The sequence below is a fragment of the Leopardus geoffroyi genome, chromosome C3 (assembly GCF_018350155.1).
Source record: "Leopardus geoffroyi isolate Oge1 chromosome C3, O.geoffroyi_Oge1_pat1.0, whole genome shotgun sequence".
Taxonomy (NCBI): domain Eukaryota; kingdom Metazoa; phylum Chordata; class Mammalia; order Carnivora; family Felidae; genus Leopardus; species Leopardus geoffroyi.
This window is the reverse complement of record NC_059338.1, coordinates 15,863,315-15,886,770: the sequence shown is the minus strand read 5'-3', so window position 1 is coordinate 15,886,770 and position 23,456 is coordinate 15,863,315. Positions and strand designations below refer to the sequence as shown.

At 37.0% G+C, this 23,456-nt stretch overlaps 1 protein-coding gene across 3 annotated transcripts in view; it reads right to left on the bottom strand.

The window, feature by feature from the left end:
* USH2A (usherin) overlaps nucleotides 1-23,456 on the bottom strand; it is a 742,577-nt gene that overhangs the window by 340,473 nt on the left and 378,648 nt on the right. For all 3 annotated transcript variants that reach the window (XM_045455771.1, XM_045455772.1, XM_045455773.1), the window contains exons 33-35: nucleotides 18,663-18,822; nucleotides 17,117-17,288; nucleotides 11,467-11,614 (exon numbers count right to left, since the gene is read on the bottom strand). In XM_045455771.1, coding sequence (XP_045311727.1) covers nucleotides 11,467-11,614; nucleotides 17,117-17,288; nucleotides 18,663-18,822 — 480 coding nt within the window. The remainder of the gene's footprint in view (nucleotides 1-11,466; nucleotides 11,615-17,116; nucleotides 17,289-18,662; nucleotides 18,823-23,456) is intronic.

The window sequence follows — 23,456 nt, the reverse complement described above, 5'->3', positions numbered from 1 at the left end:
AAAACTTTTTTTTTCCCACATGGCTTGATGGAATATTGAATTATGAGCTTGTTTTGCAAAAAGCAGAGGCAGGAGAGTACAGTGAACAAAATCATGAACTTGAGTCATTCACACCTTGTGCTGTATTACATTCCTACTTAACCCGTTGTCTTGAGTGATTATTGCTTATAAGTCTGGGTTTCCACATCTGAATGGTAGAATAGCAATACCCATTTCATGGACTAGTTGGGAGGATTAAAGTACCTGACAGATAGTTATAAGTGGTAGCTATTACTACTACCATGACTATTAGCATTGCTGGGAAATCAAATACTTCTTTCTTTGTATAGGTGAATCAGTATTTGCACATACACCTTCACACACATATATTATAAAAGTTTCTTTCTTATCTCTTAAAATTTTTTTAATGTTTAATTATTTTAGAGAGAGAGAGTGAGACAGAGCATGAGTGGGGGACGGGCCGAGAGAGAGAGGGGGACACAAAATAGGAAGCAGGATCCAGCTTTGAGCTGTCAGCACAGAGTGCATCATGGGGCTCGAACCCACGAACTGTGAGATCATGACCTGAGCCGAGGTCAGGCGCTTAACCAACTGAGCCACCCAGGTGCCCCATCTTTCTTATCATCTCTCAATGTGAAGGACAACATAGGATATAGTATCTATATCCTATAGATATAGGATATAGGATATAGGATATCCTATAGGATATAGGATAAAAGTATCTATATCCTATATCCTGTATAAAAGTTCTACAGCTAACTTTTTCTCTTCTACCCATTTCTGACGTCATACATATGCTTACAAACTGAACTAAACGTTCTCCCAACAATGTTCTATTGTCTTCATGGCACTCCGTATACATCTGCAAAGATCATTAACTCCCTAAATTGTTTCTGTTCCTGTTGACACTTACTGATACAGATATGTCTTCACATACATCTGTATATAAAATCTCAAAAAGCCAGCCCCATATAAAAGGCTGAATTAGGAAAATGTTTTCAAAGGTACCTTTTCTCAAGAAGTCCCCAAGACCCAGTCCGGTGCATACCCGGCTCTCTTTCCTATGCCCATCTTGACAATACTCAACTCTGAGGGAAGTAACAATCTACCCCTTTCCCACTGAGGCATGCACAGCAGATTCCGGCTTCACGTGCTATCTCTCTTTACAATCTTGACAAATCACCAGGCTGAGAAAATCTTATGCCAAGTGACTGGGTCTTTGTGTCTTCCACAGACCAAGAGGGAGATGCCTTTCTGCTGCCTTTGAAATAGTTCACCTATATTACGTAATTGTAAAAACATGTTATAAATGTGCATCTGCACATATTATATGATTGCGCATGCATATACTTCTCATGTCCACACAATTGCCATGTTGTCATTGTCTCTATCATCAGTAAATATTCATTCCTTTCCCAGGTATTTAATACCCACCTGCCCATGACTGGCACCCTGCCAACTGGGGGAATTAGAACCTGGAACAAAGCACACAGAGAACAAGGGATATCCCTGCCCTTATGTGGGTCACAATCTAACAGGGAAACTGTTTTAGTAAATTTACATAAGTTCAAGATAGTGGATAGTTATAAGAAATTATAAATATTAATAATAAAGCAGGGGTGCCTGGATGGCTCAGTTGGTTAAGTGTTCAACTTCACCTTGGGTCATGATCTCACAGTTTGCAAATTTGAGCCCCACGTCGGGCTCTGTGCTGTCACCTCAGAGCCTGGAGCCTGAGCATTAAAAAATAAATGAGAACAATTTCATATTCTATATTTCTAGTTACTATTTTCTTACTAAAAGCATATATTCTAATTATTTTCAAATGTCACTAAACATTATGCTAAATAATGAGGAATAAGTTTGGTGTAGTCAGATATGTATGCTGATTTTAGCAAGGTGGATTTCAAGTGTGAGGAAAAAACATATTTACAGATTCTGAGGCCTAAGCTTCTGAAAGGGAATATGGCTCATGAGAATTTGGAAGCTCTCAAAAGCGTAATTCTAATTATGCAATTGTAATCTGCACAACACAGGTCCCAAATTTATTAGACAGTAATCCTTCATTCTACTTCTCATTGATGGCTGATGGTCTGACAAAGGAAGAGTCAGGGTGCTACAGATGAAAGGGTTCTTATCCACCTAAAAGTAGCTCTAATTCAGGTTTTAAAATCCTGCCTGAATTTGCAACCTTCAAAGAACATGTTTGTTTGGTTTTTTTAAGCTTATTTATTTTGAGAGAGAAAGCGAGAGAGAATTCTAAAGGGTCAGAGAGAGAGGGTGAGAGAGAGAATCCTTACTGGGCTCCACACCATCAGTGCAGAGCCTGACTTGGGGCCTAAACTCATGGACTGTGAGATCACGACCTGAACCGAAATCAAGAGTTGGACGCTTAGCCAACTGAGCCACCCGGGTGCCCCAAGAACACTTTTGCCAGAGGGAACGTGGATGCCAAGTGCTCCGATTAGAGAAACAGGACTGGAGTTGTCACACCACCATTTTTGCAGGTATGGGACTAGAATTCGGTAGTACTTGTTTGAAGGAAAGCAAAGTCTTAGGTGTGAATCAAGTGATAAAGACCCAGTGTGTAAGGACTACTTGGCAGACTAAGGCAATTAATGGCAAGTAGCATTTTTTATAACAGCAAAATCTTAAATACCCACCGCTAAAAGATGGGTCACATAAGCTGTCGTTTTATTCAGTGGGATTCTATACTGCCTTTCGAAACAATGAAGTTGGGCTATGCTTAACTGCCACGGAAAGATGTCTCCACCATGTTGTTAAGTGAGGAAAGCAAGATGCACGATAGGACAGATAGTATGATCTCACTCTGGTTTAACAAATGCATATTTTATACATATATCTTTATGTGATTATTAATTGAAATTTGTGTTTGTTTTAAGTTAACACAGTCCTCAATCTTTCTCTGGTTTAAAAGTTTACTGCATTTTATTATATCCTCTCTACATCATATTTTTGTAATTATGGTAAAAAAACACAGAACTTAAAAATTTCCATCTTAACTATTTTTAAATGTGTGGTTCAGATTGTTAACTAAATGCACATTGTTGTATAACAGATCTCTAGAACTTTTTCATCTTGCAAAATTGAAACTATATTCATTCAATAGCAACTCTCCATTCCCCCTCCTGAGCTCCGCTCCTGGTAACCACATTCTACTTTCTGACTCCATGTGTTTAATGACTCTAGATTCCACATATATGTGGAATCATGCAGTATTTGTCTTTCTGTGACTGGTTTCTTTTAGTTAGCATAATGTCCTGAAGGTTCAGCCATCTTGTAGTATGTGGTAATTTCCTCTTTTTTTAATTATAACTTGTTTTCTTTTTTATTTTTTTACATTTACATCCAAATTAGTCAGCATATAGTGCAACAATGATTCAGGAGTAGATTCCTTAGCGCCCCTTACCCATTTAGCCCATCCCGCCTCCCACAACCCCTCCCATAACCCTCAGTTTGTTTGCCATATTTATGAGTCTCTTCTGTTTTGTCCGCCTCCCTGTTTTTATATTAGTTTTGTTCCCTTCCCTTACATTCATCTGTTTTGTCTCTTAAAGTCCACATATGAATGAAATCATATGATTTTTGTCTTTCTCTGACTAATTTCACTTAGCATAATACCCTCCAGTTCCATCCACGTAGTTGCAAATGGCAAGATTTCATTCTTTTTGATTGCCGAGTAATACTCCATTGTATATATATACCACTTCTTCTTTATCCATTCATCTATCGATGGACATTTGGGCTCTTTCCATACTTTGGCTATTGTTGATAGTGCTGCTATAAACATGGGGTGCGTGTGTCCCTTGGAAACAGCACACCTGTATCCTGTGGATAAATGCCTAGTAGTGCAATTGCTGGGTGGTAGGGTAGTTCTATTTTTAGTTTTTTGAGGAACCTCCATACTGTTTTCCAGAGTGGCTGCATCAGTTTGCATTCCCACCAGCAGTGCAAAAGAGATCCTCTTTCTCCACATCCTCGCCAACATCTGTTGTTGCCTGAGTTGTTAGTGTTAGCCATTCTGACAGGTGTAAGGTGGTATCTCATTGTGGTTTTGATTTGTATTTCCCTGATTATGGGGGATGTTGAGCATTTTTTCATGTGTCGGTTGGCCATCTGGATGTCTTCTTTGGAGAAGTGTCTATTCATGTCTTTTGCCCATTTCTTCACTGGATTATTTGTGTTTTGGGTGTTGAGTTTGGTAAGTTCTTTATAAATTTTGGATACTGACCCTTTATCTGATATGTCATTTGTAAATATCTTCTCCCATTCTGTCAGTTGCCTTTTAGTTTTGCTGATTGTTTCCTTCACTGTGCAGAGGCTTTTTATTTTGATGAGGTCCCAGTTCATTTTTACTTTTGTTTCCCTTGCCTCTGGAGTCGTGTTGAGTAAGAAGTTGCTGCAGGCAAGATCAAAGAGGTTTTTGCCTGCTTTCTCCTCGAGGATTTTGATGGCTTCCTGTCTTACATTGAGGTCTTTCATCTATTTTGAGTTTCTTTTTGTGTATGGTATAAGAAAGTGGTCCAGGTTCATTCTTCTGCATGTCACTGTCCAGTTTTCCCAGCACCACTTGCTGAAGAGACTGTCTTTATTCCATTGGGTATTCTTTCCTGCTTTGTCAAAGATTAGATGGCCATACGTTTGTGGGTCTATTTCTGGGTTCTCTATTCTTTTCCATTGATCTGAGTGTCTGTTCTTGTGCCAGTACCATACTGTCTTGATGATTACAGCTTTGTAGTATAGCTTGGAGTCTGGGATTGTGATGCCTCCTGCTTTGGTTTTCTTTTTCAAGATCGTTTTGGCTCTTCAGGGTCTTTTCTGGTTCCATACACATTTTAGGATTATTTGTTCTAGCTCTGTGAAGAATGCTGGTGTTATTTTGATAGGGATTGCATTGAATATGTAGATTGCTTTCGGTAGTATAGACATTTTAACAATGTGTGTTCTTCTTATCCAGGAGCATGGAATCTTTTTCCATTTTTTTGTGTCTCCTTCAATTTCTTTCATAAGCTTTCTTCAGTTTTCAGTGTATAGATTTTTCACTTCTTTGGTTAGGTTTATTCCTAGGTACTTTATGGTTTTGTGCAACTGTAAATGGGAACGATTCCTGATTTCTCTTTCTGTCACTTAATTGTTGGTGTATAGGAATGCAGCCAATTTCTGTGCATTGATTTTATATCCTGCAACTTTGCTGAATTCATGAATCAATTCTAGCAGTTTTTTGGTGGAATCTTTAGGGTTTCCCATAGAGAGTATCATGTCATCTGCGAAGAGTGAAAGTTTGACCTCCTCCTGGCCGATTTGGATGCCTTTTATTTCTTTGTGTTATCTGATTGCAGAGGCTAAGACTTCCAATACTATGTTGAATAACAGTGGTGAGAGTGGACATCCCTGTCTTGCTCCTGACCTTAGGGGGAAAGCTCTCAGTTTTTCCCCATTGAGGATGATGTTAGTGTTGTGTCGTTCATATATGGCTTTTATGATCTTGAGGTATGCTCCTTCTATCCCTACTTTCTTGAGGGTTTTTTATCAAGAAAAGATGCTGTATTTTCTCAAATGCTTTCTCTGCATCTATTGAGAGGATCATATGGTTCTTGTCCTTTCTTTTATTGATGTGATGAATCATGTTAATTGTTTTGTGGATATTGAACCAGCCCTGCATCCCAGGTATAAATCCCACTTGGTTGTGGTGAATAATTTTTTTAATGTATTGTTGGAGCCAGTTGGCTAATATCTTGTTGAGGATTTTTGCATTCATGTTCATCAGGGAAATTGGTCTATAGTTCTCCTTTTTAGTGGGGTCTCTGTCTGCTTTTGGAATCAAGGTAATGCTGGCTTCATAGAAAGTGTTCGGAAGTTTTCCTTCCATTTCTATTTTTTGGAACAGTTTCAAGAGAATAGGTGTTTACTCTTCCTTAAATGTTTGGTAGAATTCCCCTGGAAAGCCATCTGGCCCTGGACTCTTGATTCTGGCAGATTTTTTATTACTAATTCGATTTCCTTACTGGTTATGGTTGTGTTCAAATTTTCTATTTCTTCCTGTTTCAGTTTTGGTAGTGGATATGTTTCTAGGAATTTGTCCATTTCTTCCAGATTGCCCATTTTATTGTCATATAATTTCTCATAATATTCTCTTACTATTGTTTGTATTTCTGCTGTGTTGGTTGTGATCTCTCCTCTTTCATTCTGGATTTTATTTATTTGAGTCCTTTCCTTTTTCTTTTTGATCAAACTGGCTAGTGTTTTATCAATTTTGTTAATTCTTTCAAAGAACCAGCTTCTGGTTTCATTGATCTGTTCTGTGTTTTGTTTGTTTGTTTGTTTTGTTTCTACAGCATTAATTTCTGCTCTAATCTTTATTATTTCCGGTCTTCTGCTGTTTTTGGGTTTTATTTGCTGTTCTTTTTCCAGCTCCTTAAGGTGTAAGGTTAGGTTGTGTATCTGAGATCTTTCTTCCTTCTTTAGGAAGGCCTGGATTGCTATATACTTTCCTCTTATGATTGCCTTTGCTGCATCCCAAAGGTGGTAATTTCCTCTTTTAAGGGCAGTGGTATTCCATTGTATATATACACACACCACATTTTCTTTATCCATTCATCCATCTGTGGACATTTGGGTTTCTTCCATCTCTTGGCTAAGGTGAATGACGCTATCATGACTGTGAGTGTGCAAATGTTTCTTCAGGATCCTGTTTTCAATTTTTTTGGATAAATATTCAGAAGTAGGATTGTTGGATCACATAGTAATTCTATTTTTAATTTTTTGAGGAATTTTACATACTGCTTCCCATAATAGCTGTGCCATTTTACATTTCCACCAACAGTGCCCAAGGGTTCTAATTTCTCAACATCTTTGCCAGCACTTGTTATCTTCTGTGCATTTATTTCTTCTTTTGGTAGTGCTAATCAGCAAAATTTTAATTGAGCATCTATTATGAGTCAGGCACTATCCTTAGAACTCCCAGTACAGCACAGAACAAAATGTTCCAGAATAGGAAAAATGCTCAGAGCATGTGTAGCACATCCTAAAGCAAAGAGAAAGCTTCCAGTACAAGCTGTTAAGCAGGAGCAGAGTGGGAGACAAAGAAGAGAATGGAAACCAGAAGAGCAAGAGGCCATTCTCTTAGCCACTGGGTAAGGATTATCACAAGACTGTGATGAGTAAAAAGTGACTGTTAAATCAGAATCATTTATAAAAAGCAGAAAGCCTATTTCCTAACCCATGGTGGCTGAAGTCTACCAAGCAAGAACTAGACACTTCTATCAGAGCCTTTCACACCTCTCATATTTTGTCACATATAGGCATATATTTGGAAATATTATAGTTACTACTGAAAGTGGGTTTACTGTTTCTCCACAACTTTTATTCATGTTAATAAGTCCTATGAAATAATTATTTATGTATAACAGTTGACTAACAGAGTCAAGATTTTTTTTAAGTTCATCCATTTATTTTGAGAGAGAGAGAAAGAGAGAGAGAGAGAGAGAGTCTCAGAGAGAGCAAGCAAGTGGGGGAAGAGGAAAGAAAGGGAGGGACAGAATACCAAGCAGGCTCTGTGCTGCTATTGCAGAGCCCAATGTGGGGCTCAAGCACACAAACTGTGAGATCATGACTCGAGCTGAGATCAAGAGTTGGACACTTAACCAACTGAGCCACCCAGGTGCCCCCAGAGTGTGCAAAACCATGCAAGCAGCCTCCATGACACAACATGGTCATCTAAATGCATATACATACATCTCTGGAAGACCCAGAGAGATGCCACTCCCACATCCCATAGGGCTCCTCAGGGAGCTTCTTCTCTATTCATTTGGCACCTTGTTCACATCTCTACCTTGTGATTATTTGTTGCCCCAAGAAACTATAATATCCTTAAGATAAAGGATTGGGCAGATTCATCTTGGTACGATGGTACCTAGGAGGTCATCAAAAAATATACTTTGAAAAAACAAATTCAGATTTTTGCAGGGTATGAGGAGGCTCTTGAAGTTATCTGGGTGAGAGATATCAGTGACCTTCATTAGAGGAGTGCAGTTGGGGGTCATGTGGCAAAAGAAGTCAGGAGTGGGCATGGGTTGAAGTCAAGCCATCCAGGTTGCTGGCTGGCATGACTGGGTTGTGCTAATCAGTGAGAGAAGGAACACAGGAGAAAGGGAAAGTAGAAGGGCAGAGAACATGTGGAGAAATCAACTTGGATATGATGAATATAAAGTCCTCCAGTTGGAGGACTCCAGGATGTTTGATGATAACATAGCCTATAGGATATTCTGATTATTCAAGCACTCTGGTGGAGCACTGCAATCTACTTCCTCAACCAGTGCCCCTAAGATGATTCTAATGATCAGTTAAGGTTCAGAAACACTATTTAAAATCATTTGGGGGTGCCTGAGTGGCTCAGTTGGTTAAGCAGCCAACTCTTGGTTTCGGCCCAGGTCATGATCTCACAGTTTATGACTTCGAGCCCCGCATCAGGCTCTGTGCTGACAGTGTGGAGTCTGCTTGGGATTCTCTCTCTCCTTCTCTCTGCCCCTCCAGCATTCTCTTTCTCTCTCTCTCAAAATAAATCAATAAACAAAAATAAATAAATAAAATAATTTGAAAGGGTTTCTTTAGTAACATAAGGATGAAACCTATTTCATTCTGCAGCATACTCAGAACTTAGGAAGCAACCCTAATGTAGCACATATTGCAATATGGGTCTAGTTCCATTAAATTTGACCTGTGTATACCAAGGAAAAGGAAATTAAAAGTCCTTCATTCAAATGCAAAAATCCAAATTGCTAAAAGAAAAACCTAGCATCAGACCCCACACAGCTAAACAAATACAGTTCAGGAACAAATACCTCCCAAAGATATTTCAGGAATTGGCCTGCAACTACCATTCTTTCTGTTGGTATCATTAGAGAGCCAGAAATACAGTATACATGCTCCTGATCAAGTGGAATTTTTCACAAGAAATGACTGAATAAACTAAATATAATTAGGTGCCAACAGAAACTATAACGCACTGTTAGGCTCCGTGAAGGTAAAGAGAAATGAATGATTTGTGGTCCTTATCATGGATGGTCATGTTGGACAAGTACCCAAATAAATCTGAACCTAGAAGGAATGAAGTATGTGCCATTATGAAAGCCTAGAAACAGGATATGTGATCAAGAGAAGAAGGCAAGCTTAACTTTGACTCAAGGAAGAGTGGAACAATTTTATGAAATAAGAGGCCCACATTTAATCCTGAGGAATGGGTTAGATTTCCACAAGTAAAGATAAAAGAAAATAGGGGTTGATCAACTCCAATTTTATAATCAAGAGAACTGGGGTTCATAGAATTTAGTACATTTCCTAAAGTAATACACTACTACACATAAGAGATCATATTTGCCTCTAGGCCAATTTGACTGCACACCCACGTCTTGCAAGCTTACAGTAAGCCATAAGTATTCTAGAAAGAAAAGTGTGTTACAAGGCTCTATAAATGCAGATTGAGCCACAAGTGGGGAGTGACCTGAATGCCAGACTAAAGAATTTGGATTTTATTCTTCAGGTTTTCAGGGGGAATTATGGGGGCTTTAAAAACAAATAGAGGAACAAGGAGTTTTCCAAGAATCACATTATCCCTCTCCAGACAATGGACAGTAGAAATCAAACACTGGAAAATTTGGGGAAAGTGAAGACAGAAGTAATGAAAGTTTTTTTTTTTAATGAACACTATTACTTTTTAACTGTCTAACCATTGCCCACAATCAAAATTTTGAAAATTCTAATGTGATAAAACGCAACACTTTAGAATATGAAAGTGTTTATGCAAATGTCCAAATTTTTTCCAGTTCTTTTTGTTTCAATGCGTATATTTAAAAGTTGCTTGTAAATACACAAAACATAATATACAAATATTCTTTGGAATGTAGTATTTCTCCAGTCAACCTAGGATCCCAAGTAGAGCTGCTGTTCCAGAGTTGCAATGACCAGTCGTTATGACTGAAAGTATTGTATTTTATGATGCAAATCACGTGATGGCATTTAACAGTAATCCAATTGGAATAAATCAGTCAAATTTGCATTGCATGGACTGGATTCATTTGTGGAGCACGAAGGATGGCAAGATTTTTTGACTGTTTAATGTAAGTATCAAATAGAGATCCATTTATTTTTTTATGAGAAAATTTGTAACAGTATAGGAATCACTTGAGAAGCAGAGATAATCACTTACTCTAATTATTTGAGCTCTCTCCATTACCTCAAATATATCTAATGCATTTGCCAAAAGTTTAATTAAAATGAGATTACTAGAATAATTAATATCATAGTAAACAAAAGACAAACTAATAAAATTATCATTTTTTTTCTTACATTCTCTTTGGCTATGCTAAAAGAGGCCATCTCAGTATTCAGTAACTAGCTACCTAAAACAATTTCTATGATATTTAAAGCCTTGATATGTGTTTTAAAGGGAGCAAGACTTGATGTTAATAAATTTCTATCAGTGTGGAACAATGACACTGTGTTGTGTGAAACTTAAAGATATTTACAATAAATGAAGAAAGCAATTTCTACCTCCAAGTTATTACAAAATCATTATAATAAGATTTTATTTTAGACAACTTTACCTGGCTGACTTAATTCTCTAAACTATGCAAAGATGTGTATATCACTTAGAAATCTACACAATCTATATGAAGCTCAACAAGTATAAAATACGTGTATTTAAAAAAAAATTTTAATGTTTATTTATTCTTGAAAGAGAGTGACAGAGTTCAAGAGTGGCAGAGGCAGAAAGAGAGAGAGACAGAGAGATAGACAGAGAGACAGAATCTGAAGCAGGCTCCAGGCTCTGAGCTGTTAGACAGAGATACGGGGCTCAAACGCACAAACCGTGAGATCATGACCTGAGCCAAAGTCAGATGCTTAACTGACTGAGCCACCCAGGTGTCCCTAATATATATATGTATTTAATATAGACACTGTTTAAAAGCTGCATGTTGACATATTTACATATAATATGTTAAAAATACAGATTCCAAGTCGTCTCTTTTAGGATGAACTTGTGAAATCAAAGGCATTTTGAAATACGTCATGTGCACAGGCTTTCCACCTCTCTCCCTGTTCAAGAACGAACAGACTGTCAAAACCGGAGAGTCATTGCAAATAGAATGTCACTGTCACAACAGCACTTTGGGAATCCTCATCTGTTCTTTCAATCTTTTCTGGAATGTATTAAACAATAAGATGCAGTACACAAGAACTATCAAAAGGGAGCACTTTTGAGCCACCAAAATTGTGTGTTCGCCTAAAAACTACAATCTCCCAACTACAGACAATGATACTATCTCAGGTATTTTATGTGCTAAAATGATCATTAAAAATTAAGCACCACATATAAGCTGCCATTTAGAATATTAATTTACCTTTGCTAATCATCTTTTTAACTTGAGGCTAAAAGAGTTCACTTACCATTTGGATATTCAGGCTCAGTCCAGGAGATGTTAAAGGAGTAAGGTGAATAGGAGTGCGCTGTGGGGGTCGGAACACCTTCAGGTGCACACTCATCAGTCAGGGCCTCCCTGGCCTCACTCACTGTGCACCCACCCCCTGTGCAAGCCTGAGGAGAGATGCAAACACAAACACAAACACAAACACACACACACACACACACATTTCATTCTGGGTCCCAAAAGTTTAAGTGAGCATTGAAAAAAAAATAATTCATTATAAGAGTTCAGGATTTTTAAAAATAGTTTTCTTTATCTCCCCCCCCCCCTCCACTAAATATATTTGTTTCAATGCTGAGGTTTGACATTTAATTAGTTTGCCTTTTAGGACATGAGACAGCCATCTCCAATAATTAGAAAATAACCCAGAATGTATGCATGTATGAATTATAAGTAATTCCTATGTTAGAGCCTAGAGGTAGGGCATATATTGCCTGGGTGAATAGCCTTGATGAAATCAGCCTTACCCAGGGTTTTCTAGAATGAATTAAGTGCACGCATGTGTGTGTGCACACTACCTGAGAACAGTACTAGAGATTGAAACTACTTTAGGATAAAACAAGTGATTTGTAGGAAAAGAAAATATCTGTGGCAAATATAATTGTCTTTTATTTGTTATCATGTGACCAATATGTTTAAAGTATGACACAATGTGAAAATGAACAATATAGTATTTCTCATATCTCAACAACAAAGCAGCTGTTGAATGACTGATGGTGAAAAGAGTCAAATCATTTACTCAAGTGCTAGAGGAAATGGGCTGATTACACGGCCAGGACACTTAAAGTGATCACAGAATCGTCCTGCTCCCTAATAAGGTATTACTAATGTCATCAGTGAAAACATGTATGTTAAAGATACCCAGAAATTACTGCAAGTAATTCCAAAATAAATGTTTAAGTGTATTAAGAAATTAGCTTTGCTGCCTAACTTATTGGATAAGCATTTCTCCAGGAAAGGGAGACATACAAACAGGGTGTTTCCAGAATATATTTGCTAGAGTGTGAGGAATTATATCTTGATATAACACATATATTTGAAAAAACTACATTTAAGCTTTGTTCCGCATATTTTTAGGTTACACTTGTAATTTACACGATAAAATTTTAAAATGTTTCAAAAAGAAAAAAAATAGTTCAAAAAACACTACAATTTACCAAAAACTATAAGGACAATGAAGTAAAATCACAGGATGATGTAAAAAGCAGATATTTAGTCCATTTTCAAGGAAGGTAGTTATTGTTAATATAAAAAATTAACACCTTTTTATTTCTTTAGGCCTGTTCCCTGCTTTTCACTTTGATATTAAGGGAACAACCTTTTGATACTTAACACAGTTGATCTTCTTTCTCCTAAAAATAAGAGAGAGTTGACTTATTTTTAAAGACATTTTCTTAGTTGAAGTATACTTTTTGCCAAGTTGTTGCAAATAGTTGCAAATTCTTTATTAGGTGTATATATAATAAATGGCATTATGTAAGTATATATAATAAGTGAGATAAATCTCACTTTCTCTTGGAAGAATGTAACAGTGGCCCATATCTCCAGGATAATTTCTCATCAGCGTAAGCAAGTTTTTGATGGGTTAAACTGTGGCTTGGACATAAAATTGCATTAAGATTGGGACCTAATTAACCTCTGTGGGTTTCCTCTAATTCTTAGTTACAGCATGTGCATATATATGTAAGAGATAAACCATACTCCTCCTGAGAACACAATCTTTGCAAATAAAAAGGAATCAATTAAGCTTGTGGCCAAACACTGACTCAAGCTCTAGGACATGTCATTGTTAGCCCAAGAAAAAACTATCTGAACATTAAAATAGAAAAATGAAAATAAAACATTTCAAACATGCTAAAAGTCCACTAGAAAACATGGCAGGAAAAGAGGCCAAGTGGAACAGCTGAATTATCAAAGGAAAATGATGGAAAGAACAGTCTTTCCCGTCCTCAGAGAGAGCTAAATCTGCCCACCTGCAGTTCCTAGATTTTTTCCTTAGGTGGGGAAAAAATGTTGGAGCATCTTATTATTAACCTTATAACACACTGGGATTTAATTCTAATAGTCTATTTGTCATTATTATTTTTTTTCTTATTTATGTCCTAAGAATTGTCCCCAGCTAACTCTCCTCAAAGAAATAGTGTACTAAATGATATATAATTATATGTATATTTAAAAACAAAATGTGAATTGAAATTTACTTTGCTTTGAGAATTTTAGGATGCCTTTTGGGATAAATAAAGCCATGCTGTGGTTTGGAAGGATTGTTCTTTGGGCTGTGTCATCTGAGATCCATAAATTCATATTTTGGCAAAGAGGCCTTGGAGGAATCCAAGTAGTTTATGAGAGAATTTTTCTTGCAAATAAAACAGAATTTATAAAGAGGCTGCTGAAGTAACAAAATTACCTGCACAATATTTTATTTTGTTTCTTCCATGTACTTTTTGCATACATTTAGAGGTGCTATGTGAGCAGTTCCTTCAACAAGGAAATAAATGCTCTTAAAGTTGCTTCCTATTGGTCACATCTAACTGATATTATCTAAATGAAACTGAATCAATCAGTATCTTGTCTGACCTGCCAGCACCAGGGGCCACTGCAGGCAGTGCAGTTGAATGCTGATTAAAATTCTGGTTTGGAAAAACTAAACAAAAGGGTGGGATTGACTCAAGATGCCTTTATGAAATGGTAAGGTCTTTGAAAGCCTCTGAGCCATTACAATAAGGAGCTTCAACTCATCTCCCATAGCTTTTATCAGTTGCAGCCATTTTTGTTAAATTACAAAGTGATACTACCACTCTGAAACGACCAGTAACCTCTGACCAAATAGGGGATTCAATTTTGGGGCAAGGACATGAGTAACTAATCAATGTATATCAAATATTTTGAAATGAGGGCTGTCAGGAAAATCCAAAGCTAGCATTCTCCTTATCAATAGTTTGTTTTCAGATAAGCAGGCTCTGAGGATATTAAGAATGCAACATACTTTAAAGTGCGAAGAAATACAACAAGGCCATGCTATCTATAAATGATCTTTTGAAAAATTAAGTTCATCATGTCCAAGAATCTTTTCAGGAAATACACTTAGCATTCATCAAGAGGTAAATGTCTAGCAGTAATATGAAAATTATCAGACCACACATATAATGAACCTTGTCTGTGGTACTAGCTTCTTTATTTAATTTTTGGCTTATTATCTTTATATGGAGCTACCACACTCCACAATACCATTTGTTGAATGTAGTGACATGTCATGCTGTTTCTTCCAGCAGGAAAAACATATGCTTGGAACCACACAGTCCTCGACTCCCACACTGTACAGCAAACCGTCTAACTCATACCAGAAGTCTCAGATTCTTTATGAAATAAATAGACTTAGTGTTCATTCATTCGGGAATCGTTGGTTGAGCTTCCAATTTCTACCAGGCACTGGGCTTGACTCCACAGATAGAATTTTGAAAGATACTGTCTCTACCCTTCAGGAGTTTATAATCTAGTTAAAAGGAAGTATTACATGAAGGCACTTGAAGTAACACACCTTCTCTGAGTCTAGAGTAAATCACAGCAGTTTGAATCCTCGTGTATCTTCCTCTATCTTTTAAAGGCTTGGCCATCTGTATGTTTTATTTTTCAGAAACTTTCAATATGCTAAGACCGACTATAAAGGCAACTCCACTTGGCTTAGAACCTAATCTCCATCTACTAATCTAATGACCTTGAAAGCCAGTTATTATGTGGAAACTGTGAAATATATAATAATCCTTCAATTAACCAAGATGAACCTAAAATGTTCTGGTTCATTTAATTTACTGGTTATAGAGTTAATAAAAAAAAAAAACTTTTTAGTTGAATACTTCCTGAAAAATATATTAGTGTATTTTCTGCACTAATAAATACAATGATATAAAAAAATCAAAAATGGCGTGAGCAAATTTATTTCCTTAACAAGAGTTAGGGCAAAGACTTCCACATCTTTATGGCATCCTGCATCAACATTACTCAGTGGCTGACAGATTTCATTTGACTCCATAGAATACTGTTTGGAATCATAGAATGATTTAGTGTCATAGAATTTTAGGGCTCAAAGAGACATTAAAAATCATTTAGTTCAAAGTCCCAATTTTAGGCTGAAAGAATGCAAAAATCAGGGCGGTTAAGTGAATTTGCCTTGGGTTACATAGTTGTTAGTAAAGTCTGAATTGAAACTCAGGAGAGCAGACTTCCGATCTAGGGGTATTTATTTTTAAAGATATAGATGTATACAAAATAGGATATTGAGGTAGATTTCTACTGACTGCACAGCATATCCTAAAACTCGCCTTGGGAGTATAACTTTGTTTTATGACCTTTGTCTCCTGATAAAAACTAAAAATACAACAATTTTTACTTAATTTTGGTTGCTTCTAAGCAATAGGGTATTTTCTGGATTTTGATAATACCACTGTTTTGAAAATAGTGTGGATTTCTGTATCAGTTTTTGAAAATCAAGTTAATATATTTCTTACACATTGAGTAATACAAGTAAGTAATCAAAGATGCTGTTTTATAAGCCAATCTGTGTGCTGAACACCTAGGCACATGGAGTCAGTTCTGAACAGGATTTTTAACATTGTGTGATTGCCCTTGTTTTGTGGTGTCAGGTCAGACAGTTAGCAATAGTTGAATGTAGTTTATTTTCTCGTGGTATAATATTTAGAGCATTCAAGAGCATGTTAAGTAAAATGAATGCATACACAGTGTCTACATAAATGTAAATTTATTCATAATCAAGAGCAGAATATTTTCTATGGCATTTATCAAAGCAAATATCCTTATATAGGTATTGCTATAAAATGAAGAGTGTGTTTAAAACAAATAGGGACAATCTCATGTTTATATTCAGTTATTTTCAGATGTGTTATTAAACTTAAAAAAGATTATATTTCATCAAAAAACAAAAGGAAGTACTGAGTATAAATTCCACAGTAATATCAAGGTCTTTTAAAAGACCTTTGTATAAAAGTGCTATTTTGCATTAAAAAATGCTATTGTCTGTCTAAAGACCTCTAAAGTATGTTGATTCTAGGGTTTTATTAAGTGACTGTTCTTTCAAGAAAGAAATGTAATGTAAACCAGAACATAATAACAATCCAGAATATTTGAGGGTCATTTAAACCTTCATTTTTAAAATATAAGACCTAAGTTTTCATACTGTACATTGTTTTCCGAATGAATACAAGATCCATGGGGAAATAACCTTATTAATTCAGGCATTGTAGAAAAAGTCCTATTAATTATGATATTCTAGAAATAACAAAACTGAAATAATTTCTGATAATCCCAAATTAGGTTTAGAAAAAAATCTACTGACTCAGATTGTTATGCTATCATTTTGTACAATATAAAATAAATATGTAGGTATTAGATCATATTCAAATTTACAATGTGAAAGGAGTTTTCTGTCTCAATTGCAATATGTGAGTTTTTGGTTTTGGGTTTTTTTGTGTGTTTTTTTGTTTTTTTGTTGTTGTTGTTTTTTTTTTTTTTAAGTGAGGGAGAGAGAGTAGATGGGACAAAGGAAAGAGAAGCAGCAAGGAAAGGAAGAGAAAGTGACAGAAGTAAAGTGAACTTACTCCCAGCTTGATGAGATATTTATTACCAGGGGACAGGTATTGAAGCAGGTGATCCTGAAAAAGTTCTGTGCTGTTATAGATGACATCCCAAATTGTAAAATTATGCGTGTGATTTGAAATATATAATATATAGCGCTCCAGAATTCCATTTACATTTCTTGGTTGTTTCCACCTGGGAATGGAAAAAATATAGCATGACTATCCATCATTCATTCAAGTCAAACCTGAAATGTGCAAGATTTTTAAAGGACGCATATGAACTTGGATTTATGCCACTCAAACACACACACACACACACACACACACACACTGAAAGCTTTAAAAAAAGTTAAAAAAACCCAAGTACTTATTAAATGTCTATTCTGAATGGTATAAAGAAAATATGACACAGTGCCTGCTTTCTAGTTACTTATAATTTTAATTAGCTAATAATATAGTAAATGTGTGCACGAGTGTTTAATTTTGAACTTAAGCCATAGAACAAGACGGGAGAAGTAGAACATTTGAGAACCTACGAGAAATGGGAGAGCGAGAGATAACATAATTGTCGCTTTGCAAAAAGACAATTGCCACAAAAATGAGCAATCTAACATAGATTAACATACAACTACAGAATACAGAGAAGCTGAGGACTGAAGTGATGACGTAGTCAAAGAAAACTTCTTGAATGAGGTGAGAATATACCTAGATACAGAAGACTATCCTTGATGGATCGGATTTGGTAGGCAAAAAAAAGTAGAGGATAGTCCAGATAGGACTTACAGTGTGTCAGTGACAATGAGCAGGGCAAATCATAAAACAGACAGAAATTGAGAAACTGAGAAATACTTAGAGTAGTGGGAAATCTTTTGGCGTAAGTAGTGCGGGCTCAGTTTAGGGCAGCGCTGAAAGCCAACAGGCCAGTTCAGACTTGGAACCATGGGTATGAAGCATAATGTTTTTTCAGCTTGAATGAATATCATAATTTATTCAGCCCAAACTCTTCTTTTACAGGTGGGAAAACTGAGACCAACAGAAATGGATGTAAACAAGTATTAACTGGTGGCAAGACAGATTTGTTAATTTTTGATTCAGTACCACAAGTTGCCTTGCACCTCAGATCAGGAAATGGGTAAGAATCACTCGATATCAAAAATAATCTGAACATGCCTGTCTGTGAAAATTCCTTTCTGACTTCAACTTTCAGGGAACAAGAAGGTCCTAGTTTACACTCAAAAAGAAAATATATATTTAGACTTTCTAATTCCAACTCATCACTGATAACACCACCCATATGGAAAGCCCAAGGCAGTCTTGTAAGTGGTCAGTTTCCCCTTATCGAAGTCTCCACAGAATCTGTGTCCGTATGTAGCTCAGCCTGATTGCATAAAGACAAAATGGAAATTAAGTTGGCAAGTGATAATCAAAGGTTCCCAGAACCACTGAACTAATCACTTCTATGCATTTCATCACAATAAAATTAATTTTATGTCACAAACCCTTCCCTTGATTGAGCTCACTGGGATTCTTGCATAAACCAGTGTGCAACAAAAACATTTCTACTTACTGGACATATATTGTTCTAGAATCCAGGACAGTCAGAAGTGGGGAATCCACATGTTCTGGTGGCAGCTGTGCCGTGGACAGTATGACCAGGGAACTGTTTGTACACCCCACATGCGTGCAGGCACGAAGTAGAAACTGGTGGGGCGTAAACACTGCTAAATCTAGGGGGTGGAGAGAAAAAGAATTTATTTACCATCATATTTTTTATTCAGGTGATCTTACAACTCCTCTACATTCCTACTTCTTAGAACTGTTAAAGTAAAGCTTAAAATAAAAATCAATAGTCCTAAAAATCAATAGCAATAAATATAGGCTGTTTTATCCTTTAAATATACTACGGTTATTTTTAAACAGACAAGTGTCAGTCAAACTCTCGGTTTAACTTTTTCATTTTAACAATTTGACTGTCTTCTTGAATGTCTATGACCAGGTAAATCGTTTTCTGCGTTTAGAGTTAGTTCAATGGTTCTGTTGAAAAATAAATGAGACATTTAAATTATTTTTAAAGCATATTTGAAGACAACAGGAGTTGCTTTTGAAATGCAAATACATAACTCGTAACAATGACTTTGTGCTTGTAATTCCTTTTGCAGAATTCTTTTCTTCTCTTGTCCACCTGCCTGCCTGTTATTTGACCTTCAAGTTGTCCAGGCTAAGTGCAAAAGTCTGTTTCTTTCTTAAGATGCTCCTAACACATCCTGCTGTGACCCCTGGCACAAGGTGGAGCTATTACCCTCTCCTTTGTCTCCCACAGTATTTACACATACCTTTGCATAGCATTATAACACTGTCACAGTGATTTGCTTACGTGACTTCCTAATCATTAGACTGAATGTTGTGAGGGAAGGATTGATTTTGCATTCTCAGTATCTAGCACAATGTCTAGCACACTGTAGGTGTTGAATATATGTTTCAATCAATGAGTAAAGAACTAAGAATGAGATGATCTAGATATAGTTGAGTGAGGTATGACCATTGATGGAGAGAATGGGATAGTACCCTAGCTAGTAATGATCTCTGCCTCGCTTGAATTTCTCTAGTACTTTCTGTCTACCTTTCTAATGTATGTCATTTCCCCTTGCATTAGAATAAGCCAATCTGTATTTTACTAATTCAATTCTGAAATACCCTGAGCACTTCTCTTATAAAGGTACTCAGTAATTATTTTGTGGAGGGACACCTGGGGGGCTTATTCTGTTAAGCATCCGACTCTTGACTTTGGCTGAGGTCAAGATCTCACGGTTCAGGAGATTGAATCCTGCATCTGGGCTCTGTGCTGTCAGCTTGGATTCTCTGTCTTCCTGTCTCTCTCTGCCCCTCCCCCACTTGCATATTCATACGCACCCTCTCTCTTTCTCAAAAATAAATATATAAACCTTTAAAAAAATAATATTTTGTCGATGAGTCTAACCAAATTTCAGTCAACTTTACCAGGTTGATAAACATCATTCATACTTTTATACTACTAGAAGTAATTATTTTCTGGGATATTTTTGAAATAAGTTAGTCATAATTTAAGTAACACGTATTTCAAGATCTCATTAACCTTGAACCATTACAATTTCACATTTAAAAGATTAATGAAGTACAACCTAATTTAGGGAAATAGATTTTGTATTGCACTGATAGCAAAAGTAAACTAGAAAAGAACACTTTGGTTTTCATGCAATGTACAGTCAATTGGTTAAACATGTAGGGCATCAGAAAAAAAAAAGGCAAAAAAATAATTTTACACTAAATATAGTTACTCTAGACCAAAAGAGTGGCCATCAAGAAGAGACTCACAATGTTTTCAATTAAGCCTTGTTTTCATTACAATTTTATCCCACTGATACTCAGTGGTACCAGTTGAGGTGGGCACCCCCAAACAATGTGGTCAGAAGATATGTTACAAGGACATTTTGGAGCCCGTGGTGAACTAGTACAGTATTGCCAGGAACTGCTAAGAGATGACAGGAATGCTGTCCCACATGTGCACAAGTCAGACAGAACTGGGGTACCTCCATTTGGATTAATATTCTATGAAACTTACTAAGTTAAAAATCATGAGAACGGTGGTCTCATATGCCACAAAGAGTGTAAACTACTATTTACTATAGGAAAATTTGATGCAAAGGACACATGACCAACCAGCCCCCTGTCCTCTTCACCATCTCCTTCTGATTGCCAAGAACTTGGTGGCCATGCAGCCTCTCTACTGCCTGTTTGAATTCCTTGATTCCCAAGGAAGGAGAAGCTAGGGATGTGACTCTAAGTCCAGTTTCAAGAGCAAAATCAAGGAGGGCACTGCACCTAGAGTGAAGCAGGAATCCCTGATGGGTCTGTCAGTTCAAATAGGAGAAAGATGTGGTATTTGAACACGAGAGTACCTCTAACTTTTCTGAAAGAACCGGCCCCTGCCAAAATTGTACTCCATGTGGTCAATTCCAAGAGACTTTGGAATATTTTGCATGAGCATCATTGCTGTCCATACTAGACTGCCTTGACCCAGCTGCAAATAAGACTGGATGCTACAATGTTCTTAGACAACTGAACTCTGTGGAGGGGAAGTTTTTACTTACATCCTAGCTTGTTGAGGTCGAGATTGGGCTACCCAGCTTGTAGCTGGTGAGGAACTCATACCATTCAAATGCGGCCCTATACTTGCTTGTCTGTGTTTGTTGGAACAGACTTGCACAGCTAAAAATCCTTAGTTAATTCGTACTTACTTAAGTTAATCCTTAGTTACCATCCTTAGGCCGATGAGGTCAGACTACATCATCATGGTATCACCACATTACAGAATCTCCTTATTACAGAATGAACCATTCCCTTTCATGCTACAGCCTTCATACTTTGAAAGTGGCCTTGATCGCCTAACTCCTAAACTCACCAGGAATATTAATCTGCCTCAGATGCCGAGTAGCCTGTTGTGGCAATTGGTTCCAGGGTTACCGTCTATATCTTGATTCTATTGTCACAAAATATCCTCCTCCATGGATTGGGAAACTTGCATTTTTATGTTAGTTGGGGACTGGGGGAGACCAGGATGAAGAAGTAAGTATGTTTGGGAGGTCATGTTACTTAAGAGGCCCAGTATGACTGATGAACTGGGATTGAAATACCAAACCTTGTCAAGTCTTACATTCATAGTTAGGGTGTGCCCCCAGATTATGTAAGGTGTGGGGTTTTTGGGTGAAAAAAAATACTGCATTTTAGGAGACAACATGGTTTTAAACTAAATGTCTAACAGGGTTTAAGGATATTAGTGGTGTATAATTGCAAAGTGCTATAATGAACATAGAATAGAGCAAGAAGAATCAGGAGTGCTGGGTAATGTTAAAAGGCAAGAATCAGTGGAGGCTTTGGCAGGAAAGTGAAATACTGAGCTTTTAAAGACTTGGACGGGGTGAGAGTCAATTTGGGATTCTACAGGGAGGGCCATTCTAAGAGAGACAACGAACAGAGCAAAGGCTTGGAAGGAGGAAAATGCCTGTAACAGATATAGCAAGGAGGCCAGTGTGGCTGAAGCAGAGCAAATACGTGAAACAGAAGTAAGAGATGACATCAGAGATTTAATGAGGGACCAGATCACATGAGCCTTGTAGGTCTTTGCACGGATTTGGGGTTTTCATCCAAGATCCTACACAGCAAGACTCCAGAGGATTTTCCACAGAATTGTTGCATGATCATATGGATTTCATGAATATCACCCTGGCTGCTGGGTTGAATACAGATTGTAGTGAACAAGAGCATAAGCATAAATCTCACTTAAGAGGTTATTGTGGTAATCAAGTAAGTGGAGGCTGTCATAAGTAAAAAAAAAAAAAAAAGTCGGATTCTGGGTATTTTTTTTCAACTCTAGTGAAGCACTAACATATAACACATGTAAGATTAAGATGTACAGGGGCGCCTGGGTGGCGCAGTCGGTTAAGCGTCCGACTTCAGCCAGGTCACGATCTCGCGGTCCGGGAGTTCGAGCCCCGCGTCAGGCTCTGGGCTGATGGCTCAGAGCCTGGAGCCTGTTTCCGATTCTGTGTCTCCCTCTCTCTCTGCCCCTCCCCCGTTCATGCTCTGTCTCTCTCTGTCCCAAAAATAAATAAACGTTTAAAAAAATTTTTTTTAAAAAAAGATGTACATTGTGATGATTAGATACCCATGTGCATTGCAAAAGGATCACAATAAGGTTAGTTAACATCTCCATACTCTTTACATAATTTCCTTTTAGTGTGTGTGGTGATAAAGTTCAAGATTTACTCTCTTAATGACTTTCACGTATATAATACAGTACTGTTAACTCTGCTTACCATGCTATAACTTACATCACCAGAACTTACTCATCTGATAGCTGGAAGTGTATACTCTTTGACTGATGTCTCCCTATTCCTCCCCCCATCTCTGGCCTCAATCCCCTGGTCACCATGATACTGCTCTCTAGTTCTCTGAGTTAGGCTTTTTTATTCCACATATAAGTGAAAATATATAGTATTTGTCTTCTTTGTATGATTTATTTCACCTAGCATAATTTTCTCAAGGTCTATCCATATTGTCTCAAAGGGCAGGAATTCCTCTTTACATGGCTGACTATCATTCCTGTGTGTATATGCATGTGTGTGTGTGTGTGTGTGTGTGTATGTGTGTGTGTGTGTGTGTGTGTCTGTATCTATAAGCTTATTTTATTTTTAAATTCAACATATAAATGAGATCATATGGTATTTGTCTTCCTCTGTATGACTTATTTCACTTAGCATAACCCTCTCAAGGTCCATCCATGTTGTTGCAAGTGACAAGATTTCATTATTTTATAATGTTCCAT